Genomic DNA, 14,316 nt, shown 5'->3' on the forward strand with positions numbered 1-14,316 from the left:
TGTAATTGTTTAATTTAATTTAATTTTTTACATTATTGATTTGTCTATATGGAATGTACATGTTTGCGTTCCCGTGCCAAGCATAAAGGATCAACTGCACCACAAATGTAACCAATGTGTCATCTGAAATTAGGCTCGTGCGTAACGCCGACAACTGTGGCCAAGAACAGTGGTGAGGTGTGAGCAGTCCAGTGAAAAACACAGACCGACCAGGCTTTACACAGTGAAACCAGTGGGTTCTCCCCTCTCTCTATCTCCCTCTCTCTCTCTGTCCCTCTCTCTTTCTGTCTCCCTCTCTGTCACCCACGCAGATTTTTGCCCACTGGTGCCAGACAACATCACCAATAACAAAGGCTCTCTGGCGTAAAGGAAAATGGAAACACTTCAGACAAACATCAGCCACATCGGGGAGACGGCATCTTACAAAAAGTCTCAAACAGAAGAAAATAAGCAGAAAAGTATTGACAGTCAACCCGAGGAATCAAATTATGTGGATCTGAACAATCTTCTGGATATGACATCGGATGGCACAAAAACCGTCAAAGTCACTTTTACGGGTGAAGGTAATCAGCTGGCAATATTCAAATGTCAGAGTGACACGTCAACCGTGGGTGACGGAAGCCCTGGCAAACGCAAGGAAAAAGGCAATATCACAGAGACTCCCTCTAAGGACTGTCACCAGGATCACTCGAAGGACGCCAGGGTGGGACAGCGTGACAGCGTGAACTCTTCACCGACTCTCGACGATGAGATTTCAATCGCTGACATGCCTACCACGGAGACTGACCCTCAAACCGACCTCATCCTGCAAGATTATAATCCACAAAATGTTTCTTGCGAAAGCGAGGAGCTGCGCTACACGGACATGTACTTGAATAGCCAGAGTGAGTCGGAAGATGGCTCCAGCAGCGTGGTCTTATCTGATCAATGTACGCTCAATACCTTTGCAGATGAATCCCATTATATCACAACGCACGAAATTCAATTGACTGAGTTAGACCATGATGTGGACTACGAAATTGGCCGTGGGCCTTGTTGGGATTATGAGGATACCAATCTTGTATACTCATTTGTGGATTATGCATCTTTTGAGAGCGACGAGACGACGGAGGGGACATTGGTTATGGATAGAAGAATTGGTAAAGCAAAAATCACCAAAGCGCACTCGGTTAATGCGGGCCAATGTGGTACTGGCGAAACAGCTGTCAGCACCGAAAGCGATGTGTGTGAGTGTGACTCGGACAAATGTGTGAGCTCAGATGAAAGCGTGTGTAAAAACCCCAATGGTGGTGAGAGCTCGTCGGGGCAAATTCACCTGTCGATCAAAACGTCCTCCAGGAATATAAACGAGTCCAACAATTTTCTCCAGAATGAAAACATTAGCTATCATGCCCGACGCACAGGCGAGAGGAGTCAGTACTTTTTCAGGGGTTCGGACTCGAGCCGGGAGGCCCTGTTTGACCGGGCGCACTATTTCATCCCGGCACCCGGCCGCCAGCATTTGGCCCCTCAGTTAAAAGGAAAAGATATTAACGAATACTCTAGTGGTGCTTCAAGCTCAGTTAGTGAGCTAGATGACGCTGATAAGGAGGTTCGCAATTTAACGGCTAAATCATTTAGAAGTTTGGCATGCCCTTACTTTGATGCCATCAATTTGAGCACGTCTAGTGAATCGTCTTTTTCGTCAACTTTAATGGATCTGAATTATGGTAACATGGCCCAAGGACACGAGAAACGTCTGATTTCCCACAGAAGTTCAACGTTTGAGCTGAACAAGAATGCACAGTGCAAAACCATAAATGGTGTGGCTAATTTAAAAGTGCCTCAAGCTAAGACATGTTCCCATAACAAAAACAAGCCGTCCCGGTCGAATATCCAAAATGACTCTTCTGCTTCAAAGCAAATTGAAATCAGAGGACAATACGATAATCAAGGTCAGGGCGAAATGATCACTCTGACAGAGACATTAAACTTTAGCTGTAATGTTGAAGCGGGACTACCAACGCGTAAAAGGCGCGCAAAATGCGTAGAAAATACCGCAGGATCACGTTCCGCGGATGAGGTTACCAGCATCATGCCATCGAGGCCAGGGAGCGAGGCAGCCAGCCCACACATCGACTGCGGGGACGCTATGGAAGATACACACAAGAAAGCCATTTTTGCCTCAAGTCTGCTAAAAAATGTAATCTCGAAAAAAATGCAGTTTGAACAAGAGCGCAAAATGGAAAGGGGGGAGATACGTGACACACATCCAGTTCAGTCACCTTGCTTCCAGATAAAAGACCCAGACACATCAAAAGAGCCCTTCCAGTGTGAGGTTTTGCAAAGACAAACGTCTGAAACAGATTCAGGACTTATTGCTCTCAATGAACTGGGCGACGTAGTAGAAACTTCGTCAAATATCGACCCTAGGGAGCAGCATGAACAACGCGCAACGGTTTCCACAGCGGATTCCACACCGGACTGTCATCCTGATGACGGCGCGTGTAAGTCTAACAAGGATATGTGTGAAAGTAAGAAGGTGCAGCTTGCTCAGAGTCAGAACAGTGCCTTCAAATCCTGGAAGGACGGTGAACTAAGTGTTGATATGGAATCAGGGAATGACAGAGAGGAAAATATCATAGAAACGTCTTCTCCGACATCAGAGGTTTCGGTTCAGAAGGAGAGCCAATCAGTAAGCGCCAAATCAACTAAAATGTCGCACTTGTATGTACCAAGCTCACAGCTTCTCTCCAAAGACAGGGAGGGGGAACAACAGACGCAAAGTAAAAATATACACGATGCCGTCATGGAGCAGGGAGAGGGCGAGTGCGAGTGCAGAGACAATAACTCTAGCAACCTTCTTAGTGCCAAGGATACATCTGCAATATCACAAGCCAAAAAGGCACCTGAAATCAAAATACGATTACGTAGCGTTAAAGAGAACAAGAAAAATCCCTTCAACATAGCCAGTCTACTAACCCCCAAAATCGGGTTCAGCACCACATATCCCCCCAAACCAGCGTCTGAATCCAAATGTCAGGTGCTGTCGCAGTCAGAGAAAGTTCCCCATTTTACAGTTCGGGACATTAGAGAGACCAAGGGGAAGTTCCAAACACCAATTCACCAAGTACGCGACGTGCGTAAACTGGTCAAAAGTTCCTATAGGTTTGTGTCACTAGAAAATACTGAAAACAAAGCAGCCACATCAGCTTCTCTGTTGAGAGAAGATAAAGTTGGCATATTTAAGAAGGAACCGGACAAAAAGCCTTCTCAATCACCTATTGTTATTAAATGCCATTCTGTAAACACAAATAATTTAAGTAAGCCACGCAGCATGGCCGAGGCATCAAAACGGGGACAAACAGAGTGCGCGACAGAATCTGATAGGTTGTCACCTAAACATCTGTCCGACTGCATTAAAAACGAAAGCGTATTTGCAAATCGGTCTATGGGTAGAACTCCGTGCGTAAAAACGCCTTACAGTGACCAAACCGAATCAAAAATGGAAACGAAAGCTGCGAAACAAAGGCAAGATAAAACAATCGAAAACATGGAAAAGAAATCCGAATCTAAAGCAACAAATCAGGCGGCCCTGGAAAAGTTAAAAGCTGCTGTTAAAACAATGGAGCAGCTTTATGTTTTTGACCGTAATGAATGGAAGCGCAAGACGCAGGCGCCGCGTCCCGTCACAGACAGCCACGTGCTATCACTCATTACCAGCGAAGAACAGGGTGGTCCATCTAAAACGGAATCTGAGGATGATCTCGGCAAAGGCACTGAAATTGAGAGGCCGGTGAGTTCCATAATAAATCCTCCAGTATTGGCCAGCACTCTGCAGACAGGTGTAGCCCAATCAACTGAAGATAAGGTGAATCTCAAATCAGCCACATTTAGCCAAGAAGACACAAGTACAAGTAAAACATCATCTGTCCATGGCCAACGATTCAATAACAAATGTGTGTTTAATTTTGCCAGTAGCTTAAAAGCACCAGCCAGTAGTGGCCCAGCAAAAATTAGTGTTCGACAGACTCTCTCTGTTCCGCAGGGTGTCTCAACCAGCAAAGCAATAGCTCCTAAATTTCCCAAAACCCCACTGTCCTTAAAAATCACTCCCCCGAAAAGAGAAGCAGAGGAAAAGGGGCCGGCCAAAAGTTCTGAAACCTTCCTCCAGGCCCAGCCCATCAAACCCGCACCAGCAGAGACTGAGAACTACCTGACCATCCCAGTCAGAGCTTGCACCACAGACACACCGGCATCCTCCGCCGCCATCAGTGCCAGTGGGAAGCCGGGCCCCTCCACAGCCTCCAGTCACCTTGGAGCATCCAGCCACAGCCAACAGCAGGCCCTGCAGCGCTCCCCCATCATCATGGAGTCATGGGCTCCAGACAGCCCCACTAGCACTACCATCTATCACCATTCCCTCCCCATCCCCTTGACCACTACTGGGCCTCAGGTCCTCTGCATCTCTCCCTCACTGGTGCCTTCCGTGGCCGAGCCCATGCAGCAGCAGCAGACCCAGAAGAAGATGTTGCTGGACCCCACCACAGGCCACTACTACTTGGTGGACACGCCAGTGCAACCGGCCACCAAGAGGCTGTACGACCCCGAGACGGGCCAGTACGTGGATGTGCCCGTTCCACCTCCCCAGCCACTCACGCCCGTCCCCATGCCCATGTCCCCCCTGGCGCTCAGCCCTGGCACCGCCTTTGCCCCCACGTACATGATCTACCCCAGTCTGATGGCCTCCCCCACAGCCTTCACCACCCACTCCCTCTCGTCTTCCACGCAGTCCGAGGGGGATGGAGAGAGAGCGCAGGGCAAAGACTCAGGGCTGCGGGCAGGTGTGGGCGTGGGCAGCCCGTCCGGCACGCACCCTTCGGATCACTCCCGCGGGGTTGGCGGGATTTCCGTTGGCCCTGGTGGGAAGCCAGTCATCAGCATCACAACACAGCAAGGCCCACGTATCATCGCCCCACCCTCCTTTGATGGAACCACCATGAGCTTTGTCGTGGAGCATCGATAACTGATCGATAACTAATCCAACTTGTGAGTGATGTTTCCTCTGTTATTGTTTTCATTGAAAGTTGCAGTGATGTTGAAGGTAATCACAGGCAAACCTGTCTGTAGTTCAATTATTTAAAGATGCAGTCTGTTATTCTGGAGAAAAGTGGATAATTGAGCCTAGATTATACCCCTAGTTTCCGTGCTTCTAAAGCAACATGTTGATTGGCTGAAATTGTTAATGACTTGTTAATGAATTCCTTATTTGCAGAGCCAGGAATGGGTGTGAACACTAGTGTTTTTTTGTTTTTTTTGAGGGCACACACTGAATGGACAGCAAGACAGGGAGCAATTGGTTGAACTTCACAAAAAGCGAACTGGATTAGAACCTCGGACTGCACCTTTAGTTAATGAGAATGGCTCATTAATTATTTTCAGAGATGATTTACAATAGCAAATACAGTATGCACCAAAACAGCCCAGTGAAGTAGCCCAGTGGCAGATGTGAAAGCCCATCATCACCATTCACTGGGCGATGAAGCATGGGAGAGGGGACAGGAGACACACGGCCTATTCCTCCTCAACTAAAACACACGGGGTATATTTTGGTAATTTGGTGGGACTCTGCCAGTAGCTCCTCTGCTGAGAATACTGATTGAGATAAGTTGGGGTTTCGTCCCGACGCCACTTTGACAGCACCATGACTGATAAGCTCTACATCCTCCGTGACGCCAAACCGTTCAGAATAAGTTATACATAGAGCATCTATCCTTAGCAGTCCTCATACTGGCGTGGGCAGCGTGTAGAGGTCGATGTGAATGTCACGCCATCAGCGCAGCTCGGCGTGCTAAAAGACTCATTTTCTGCTGTGGATCTGCTGTCCAGCACCTTGTTTGACTACCATGTTTGCGATGTAGTGCAGTAAAAGCCATGTCACATGTGTTAATTGACCGACCATGACACCTCGCCGTAACCTGACTCCCACGGACGGGGGGTAGCCCACGGCTGCTATGCCAGGCCAAACGCTGCCATTCTCTCGTCTAAGCATTACCTACCGGATATGTGTCTGGGGGCTGCTGCTCCTCCTGTGAATGCCAGGAGCATAAACTCAAATGTGTTGCGAAACATAAAACTTTGTAATTAGTGCTGTCATTGAGGGCAATTACTTTTTTCTTATGCTACCCATACATCAGAAGACTTTGACAAGATTTGGGAAAGATTGAAAGATTGGAGTGTTTTAGCTAATGCCCCCCCCCATTCAAGCTTTACTTAAAAGACTACAATCTTTCCAGAATGTTTCCCAAATCTTGTCAAAGTCATCTGGTGTAAGGATGGCTTGGCATGGTGCATTTCTCGAGCCATCATTAACGTTTGCACAAAAGTAAATGCATTTCTTGAAACAATTTGTGCAAACTGTACCACAGAGTGCACCCAACTTGCTCAGAATACTTAGTTTATGTCTCAAAAGCAGATATTTATGCCAATCAGTATGTCAGTGCCATCAGAATGACAAGTTTCTGTGTCACTGTTATGAACAAGATAATCAAAATGCTTAGGCATGTTGACAATGTACCAGTTTATTCTGGAAGCATTTTCTTATGAAATTGCACAAGGCTGCAGTTTTTCTATTTGGAATAAACTAATCCACAGAGAAGCTGTATAATGCATTTTGCATTTTGACCGACATGATATTGCAATTGATTAGCAATTGATAACGCAAAAAACAGCAGACAGTTGTACACAAGCAGTTGCATGGATGTACGAAAGTATTTGCTGTTTGTTCGAAGTAATAAGAACTTGCTTTTATGGTACGCGTTAGTGGCTAGATGATGTGGAGGTTGAAGTAGTAGTTTTGAACATTTCAATGATCATCTATGAAATGCACCAATGAGAAAAACTAATAACCCCACAATCTACTAAGAAATGTGACAAGCAATGCAATGTGGACGTTGATGAAGTGGGCAGAAAATGTACTTTCAGTAATAAAGAGGGAAATGAGTCTGTATTGTCAGCGCAGGAGTTCTGAAGTAGTTGGAATGTAACTTTAAACATTGTTGGTAATGGTGAATATCTGTTAGAATTCAGGTGTTGAGAAACAGTTGAGCTTATGTTTTTCAGTAAATGCAAAAAGGTCATTGGGTCAAGAGTTGTTAGCCTTGACCACACACGCACACACACACACACACACACACACACACACACACACACACACACACACACACACACACACACACACACACACACACACACACACACACACACACACATACATCACTTCCTGCAAAATAATCACACAGAAATGGACACAAACATGAGCCTAAAACATTTGGTGGGCTGGTACAGTGCTGGGCAGATCAGAGGACATGACCAGACCATTTGAACAGACAGACAGACAGACAGACAGACAGACAGATAGATAGATAGATAGATAGAAGCAACAGGAATGGGGATAAAAGAAGGTAAAAGTGTGATGGATAAATAAAGGAAGATGTATGAGTGGAGGAATCGATAGAAAGTGTTGGCCAGAGAGAGGGGAGGGGCCAGAGAGAGGGGAGGGGCCAGGCTTGGCGAGTGGCAGTGGAAAGGTCAGTCCATGTGAAGTATTTGTTGTGCTGATGCGGAGGGATGACAGCTGCTGGGAGCGATCAGCCTGCAAGCCTGGGGCTCGGGGGGCTGGGACAGGGGCTCATACTTTTTATAGGCCCCCTCTTACACACATGCGCAAGTACACACACACACACACACACACACACAAATACACACACACACACACAAATACACACACACACACACACACACACACACACAAATACACACACAAACACACACACACACACGTACATACAGTGCTCATGAACATGTGCATGCAAATATGTACTCACCCACACACGCACGCACGCACACAGAGTCACACGAACATGCATGCTCATACATACAAACATGAATATAGGGACAAATACATAGACATGTTTGAGACACGTTTTGTGAAGACATGCACACATGTAGAAACATATTTTTCTACCTTTGACATATTCTAGCCACATACCCGTGTCATCCCTGCTGTGGGGCTGGGAGGGGAGAGTGGGGTTGACTGCCTGCTGCATGAGGAGCTTGATGCCCATGAGCACATTTGCCTGGCCATAAATTTAACTTTATGGACATGCTCATCAGAATTATGTATAGCCGCCACTGGCCTGAGAAGGCCCACATTAGGGAAGCACATGCTGCCGCATAAGAGCAGATGCTCAACTCGCCTAGTTTTAAGCTTTGAGGCACAAGCGGGTGCTTTTAGCACAGCTAGCACTTAAACTAGCTGTGCATTTGGCTTGTGTTACGCTGTAATTGAATTTAGTGTTTGAGATTGCACATGGACGGTTTTGTTTCGGACTTGCAGCTTGAATGGTGAAGTCATCTCATCCTGACTTCCAACACTATTGTAATTCTTCAAATGTTTATTGTAATTTATTAAAATCATTTTTTAAAAAAGAAATTTTCATTTTCATTAACAATGGTGACAGAATAGGTCAACAACACAAATGTTACACCAATTAAGAAAATTATAAGTTCCATAGAATTTATTTCTCACAGAAAATATGGAATGAAATGTAATAGAAATTAATGTAATATAATATTCAAAAAATATACACACATTCATGAATATCTGATGAAGAGCTTGAACACAACATTCCTCTTTTCTAATCTCTCTCTTTCTCTTTCTTCTTTCTGTCTGTCCTAGGATCTCTCCCTCTGTGGAATATCGACTGATTCTGTACATCATTTTGTTCATCTGTTTTACCGTCTGAAAACAAATGTCTACAGTCTTGTCTACTTGTATTTCCAGACAGAACTTTACCCATTCTACACCATGTTTCCTGTCTAGTTGCTTGTTTGTTGAATTGTTCAGGAGTCATACCAGCCTATCAGTGATTCCCTGTATAAAATGATGCCCTGCGGGGTAGTGCACTTTCTCTGTGTATAGAGTAGATGATCATTGTTTGAAGATGTAGAAGTGAAGTTGGTGCTCTAGAATTATAGGTACTGAAGGAAATGTACTCAACTTCACTGCTTTTTCTTTCTGTAAAAGTAAACAAGGTTGGCATCCCATTGTTGATCGACAAGTCATGAATCATATACACAGACATTTTAGAATTTTGAATTAGCTGTATGTGTGATTGTTGAATTGGAGTGCGCCACGTGAGACTTTGTGAATTGGTTGTATGAAATATGGATAGCACAGAATGTTGAAATATATTATCTTTATACAGAAATCACCTGTCTGGCTAATAGTTTTATTATGCGTTCACATATTCCAGTGACACTCTTAGTTATGTCTCTCAATCAGAAAGGAAACCTTGAAATCAAAAATTTAAAAGTATCTATCAGACCTTGCTTGCTTTAAAGGTCACTTAACAGTCTGTCAACCAATGCTCTTACAAAAAGATTTCTGGCTGGTCAACCAGAGGGGCAGTTGGCGATTGGCTTTGAATGAACACAGGAGACAGGTATGACAGATGATAATAGTCCAGCATAATGTGAAATACCAACTACCAATGTATTTTGTAAATTGTCAACTGGTTTAGGGAAAGTAGCTAAAATGTGCAATCCCAGCAATCTGTCAGACTATTTATCCACTCTTAATCCACTCTCAACTATGTAGGCCTTTTAATCTCCCTGTGGCCGTCATATCATTTTGAGTTGCAATTGCACACCAGGAGTAGCACCGCCAGACCAAAGACTCAAACTGGAGCTCGAGTCTCTGTGTGTTATTTTGATCTACTCTACCCTACTCTATCACTGTGTGCAATCAGTCAATGCTGCTTTCCTCTGGCCTTACCCTGTGAAAATGATTGTCTTTTGTTTCTTTTCCGTGACATTCTTCTGGATCCTTCTGAGAGATGTAGTTATTTGCTGATAAACACACACGTGTGTTGACTGTGATTGCCGGGACCTCATTTGACGTCCTTGGTCTGAAAGAGCTATAGTATAGCTATAGTCTATAGTATAGCTATAGTCAGCCACAGTGCTGCGTATCAGGAGGGATTCAAGATTTAGCTTGAGAGGATGATACATGGGGCAACTTCTTGAGCAATGTTGCTGGGCAACCACATAAACACTTCCATTTATTCTGATTGGATAATCATGACTACTTGCCTACTGATGATAAAGTTCTCCAGAAAAGAAACTGTTGCCCAATATCAATGAGAGCATGCCAGAACCACAATAATGAGGAACATTGCCCAGCAACATTGCTCAAAATGTTGCCCCATGTATCATCAGCCTAAGAGTGTGTTTGAAATGGTTCTGGGAAATAACTTATTGAAGGGCTGTTGAAACATGTTTGAGTTTCATTTGAATTGTTAAGGTTTGTGTGATGATAGCAGTGGTATAACTATTTGTTATGATGTCAGTGGTAAGGCTAAGTTATATAAAACTCTTTGCACAATTTGAGCAGTATGGAATTCAGATCAACACAGAGGATGAGGAGGGATGAATTAATGTAAATGAATGTAAATGATGAAGGTGCTCCGTTTGTAGCTCCAGTAACTCTGGTCATAGCAGCCTAGGCCTAAACGACACTTCAAATTGCCACTGTGAACCTGAGCACATATCAAAATTGGCTCTGTTGTAACAGATCACACACACACACACACACACACACACACACACACACACACACACACTACTAGCGCACTGTTGTAACAGATCTCACTCACACACACACACACACACTAGCACACTAGGTTTAGGGTATCATTTTGTTCCCGTCATGTCCCTCTCTGTTTTACTATACTCTGATAATCTCAGTTCTCAATTTCCTAAACTCCCAAACTCATTTTTTATTGTCTCGGTATTCCATGGACGTCCGTTTCCTACAGGCTAAACACTAGCTACTAAGCTACTAAGTTAATATTTCAAGTAGATTATTTTATGTTTATCCATGTCATCAAGTTTCTAACCATACAAATACATCACAGTGAACAGTATCTTGCTGTGTGGATGTTTTGATTCACATTTTTCCCTCTGTTTTTCTTTTCTCTTTTTCATGTCACCTTGTGTTGTGTCGATTTAGTTTTCAGAAATTAAGTAGCTTGATGATGAAGCACTGACCACTGACATGAATGGAATCAAATTTGTCTTGTTTTTCTTTTTTCTTTTTCTGGTGACCTCTCTTTGCTAAATTCAACTTGCCTGAAAAGCATGAAATGCAAATGCATCTGAAATGTCTTTACTTAATCTCATCATAATATCTGTGGTTATTCTCTCAAGCTTACTCTATCACTGACAAACAGTGGGAATTCTAGGGATTGGATTTTTTCTTGTTGTTGTTGTTGTTGTCATTTATTTTGTCTCTGTTTTAGTTTCCCTGTTATACAGCTGTGTAGACCTGTCAGGGTGTTGGGCCTTATGTTAGCCACCGGGGCCAGAGAGAGTCCTGCGTCTCTGCTGTTGTAGACAAAGGTTAAATAGAGCTGCAGGTCAGTCTATTTGCCTACTATCTGAAGGAGTAGTTTTCACATACTGTATCAGCTATCTTCTGGAAGATTTACATATCAGTAGACATGGGAGTGCTCTCTTCTTTGTTTTGCTTTGTTTTGTTTTTTGTTATATTTTCAAGGCTCATAAGGTACAGCAGCAAGTAAAGCATGAAGCAACATGCTCCTTAATTCTTTTTCGACTGACAACTGACATAATATTTATTCTTAACATTTATTATATATATATATTTATACCACCTTTAAAAAAAACCCTTTCAAATAGAAACCATATTCCCTCACTGCCCACATGGAACCGTCCTAAAGATTTAATACACAAATTATTTTTATTCATATTTAAATGCCAGGACTGCCAAAGACTGTTTGATCACGATAAATGATGTGTAAAATATTTTTTAAAAACATTTACACATTTACATTTGCTGGTGGTGCTATGTATCAAGGTAGGCAATGATCACCAGTGTGAAACACTGACATGGCACTTACCAAAATAAAAGAGGCATAAATCTGGTCCTAAATGGGACATGTTTATGTCCACCCATGACAGATGAGCTAATGCTAGAGATGGCTCTGCATCCCTGTCCTCTTTAGTCACTACTAACACCTCTGCAGGCTGCGTCTTTTCAGTCAGCTTCTGACGAGGTGGACATAATTAGCAATAAATGATGACTGCTTTTTTGGAGGTAAAAAAAATGCTATGTAAATGGTTTTGAATCTGAGACAACAGGGAAAAGCCATTATAATTAGATTGGTAGATCAGTTACTGGTGGGGCTGAATTGATTTTTGACATTGGTGTGGGAAATTGGTGTGAGATACATGTAGGTCTGTTCCAAACAAACACACACACGCGCACACACACACACATACACACGCACGCACGCACGCACACGGACACATATGCATAAGAATGTACACATCACTATGAGCAGCATGTAATCCAAAACCGCCCCCGCCCCATCTCCCTTTGGTGTTGCTCCAGGGGGAAACCTTGGGAGGCGACACAGCGAAAGCTTGCATTTACAGTAGGACAGGAACGCAAGGGGACAGATTTAGCCACGTGCAGATGGAGAGAGGAATGTTTAGAAATGTTGAGAAGTGATGACGATCCCGGGAGAGGACCCAAGCAGACCAGGCGGAAGGGCTGGACAGGAGAGCGGGGCCTGGGATGGACGATCCCAATCAGAAGGCTATGTGTGAAGACGGAACTTCTAAGAGATGTGTGACAGGAAAAATGAGGGCAATGTTGACACTGTCATGGGAATAAACTGTATTGCAAGCCGCCTGTGCTTAATGCTTGTGTTGTGTTGTATGTTTGATCATTTTATTTAAATCATGTTGTACTGATGTCATTCACTCAGTCTCACTGTATGGCTACTGGTGTTGTAATAGGTAATAGTGTTAATCTATTTGAATCAAATGTGATTCTTATCACATATGATTATGATCACTTATGTTTAGAAAATATGTAACCAGTGTATTAATATTCTGCCTTACACAGGATTCATTTTGCCAGCCTTATGAACAAGGGCCATAACAATCCAACAACTGACACTATACATTTTCTACCAACTGTAAGGGATTAGAATGCTGTGTGTGTGTATGTTTAACAGAGAGAGAGAGAGAGGGTGCAAAGGGTGACTGAAAGAAAGAAAGAGAGAAGCAGGCAGTCAATAAAGATGGAGAGACTGCATGTGGAGAGGAGGGAGAACTGGAGCAGGAAACGAGGCCTTTGCGTGGAGGTCCATGCTGTTGAACCTGGCGGAGGCTGCAGAACAGTTGTTGTTGATGGTGGCAGTTGATTTACACTGCAACTCCTCTGTGGTGCAGGCTTGGGTGTCTGCCAGCGTGGAAGGTAAGCTTTCCAAGGGCCACTGTAACATCAGCTGCCTCGTGGCATTAGTCCCACCTGACAGTTTGTGCATTTGTTGACGCGGTCGCCATGGTAGTGCTCAGACTGACAGACACCCCCTCGCCTCCAGCTGCTCTGCTGTGTCCGGGGTCAGCACCCTTGGCGACGGCTTGCCTGTCAGGTTGGGGGGTATCTGCCCCCAAGCGGAACAGAGAAGACAAGCAGCATCAAAGGCCCACGACTCCAAACATGTTTATTTTAAGAGTCTCTACTGTACTTTGTGTATATTATTTGTTAGAAAAATCATTGAAGTATGATAACTACCTATTCGATCCATGCTCTTTTTTTCAAAGGTATCTAATTGGTAGATTGTTTAGGTAGGGGACATACCAGAGTTGTTAAGTCACATCACTATGCTAAGTTCCATTTTATATTAGCTTATTGTAATGTGCGCAGAAAGGAGTTCTTAGCATTGTTATGTCATTGGTATAGATATGAAACCCAAGTAAATGAAGTAAGTGTGTGGACAGTTAGCCCCAGTGCTTGTCTCAGACTCAACCTGTCAGTATGAGTTCCTCTTCTCTCACGCCAGCCCTCTGGGCCCCACAGACTGGCCGGTTGGGAGAGGGTTGCTGAAATGTGCTCTGGAATGGGCTGACTGATCCAAGTCATCTTGTGGTTTGTGGCCACTGCAGACAGTGTGGGGGTTCAGTGGCTGTTGGAGATGTGAGGACAGCCTGTGTGTGTGTGTGAGAGAGAGAGAGAGAGAGTGTGTGTGTGTGTTTGTGTCTTTTAATGAGTGTGTTTGTTCCAGTTTGTGGTGCATGTTTATGCCTCTATATCTGTGTGTGTGTGTGTGTGAGTAAGAACCAATAATTGTAATGGTTAGTATGCACGCGTGTGGGTGTGCGTCACTGATGGTCTGTGGGAATTAGCTGGTGGCCTGGCATCAACCCTGGACTTCCCCCACCCTGCAGAAGAGGAGCCAA

The 14,316-nt window shown here is 44.1% G+C and overlaps 1 protein-coding gene across 1 annotated transcript; it reads left to right on the forward strand.

The window, feature by feature from the left end:
• Positions 1-164: 164 nt before the first annotated feature.
• LOC125295221 (uncharacterized protein C4orf54 homolog) lies at positions 165-12,757 on the forward strand. Its single transcript, XM_048244471.1, has 2 exons — positions 165-5,028; positions 8,720-12,757. The coding sequence occupies exon 1, from the start codon at positions 374-376 to the stop codon at positions 5,003-5,005; it is 4,632 nt and encodes a 1,543-aa protein (XP_048100428.1). The 5' UTR covers positions 165-373; the 3' UTR covers positions 5,006-5,028; positions 8,720-12,757.
• The last annotated feature ends 1,559 nt before the right edge of the window (positions 12,758-14,316 follow it).

The sequence above is a fragment of the Alosa alosa genome, chromosome 1 (assembly GCF_017589495.1).
Source record: "Alosa alosa isolate M-15738 ecotype Scorff River chromosome 1, AALO_Geno_1.1, whole genome shotgun sequence".
Taxonomy (NCBI): domain Eukaryota; kingdom Metazoa; phylum Chordata; class Actinopteri; order Clupeiformes; family Clupeidae; genus Alosa; species Alosa alosa.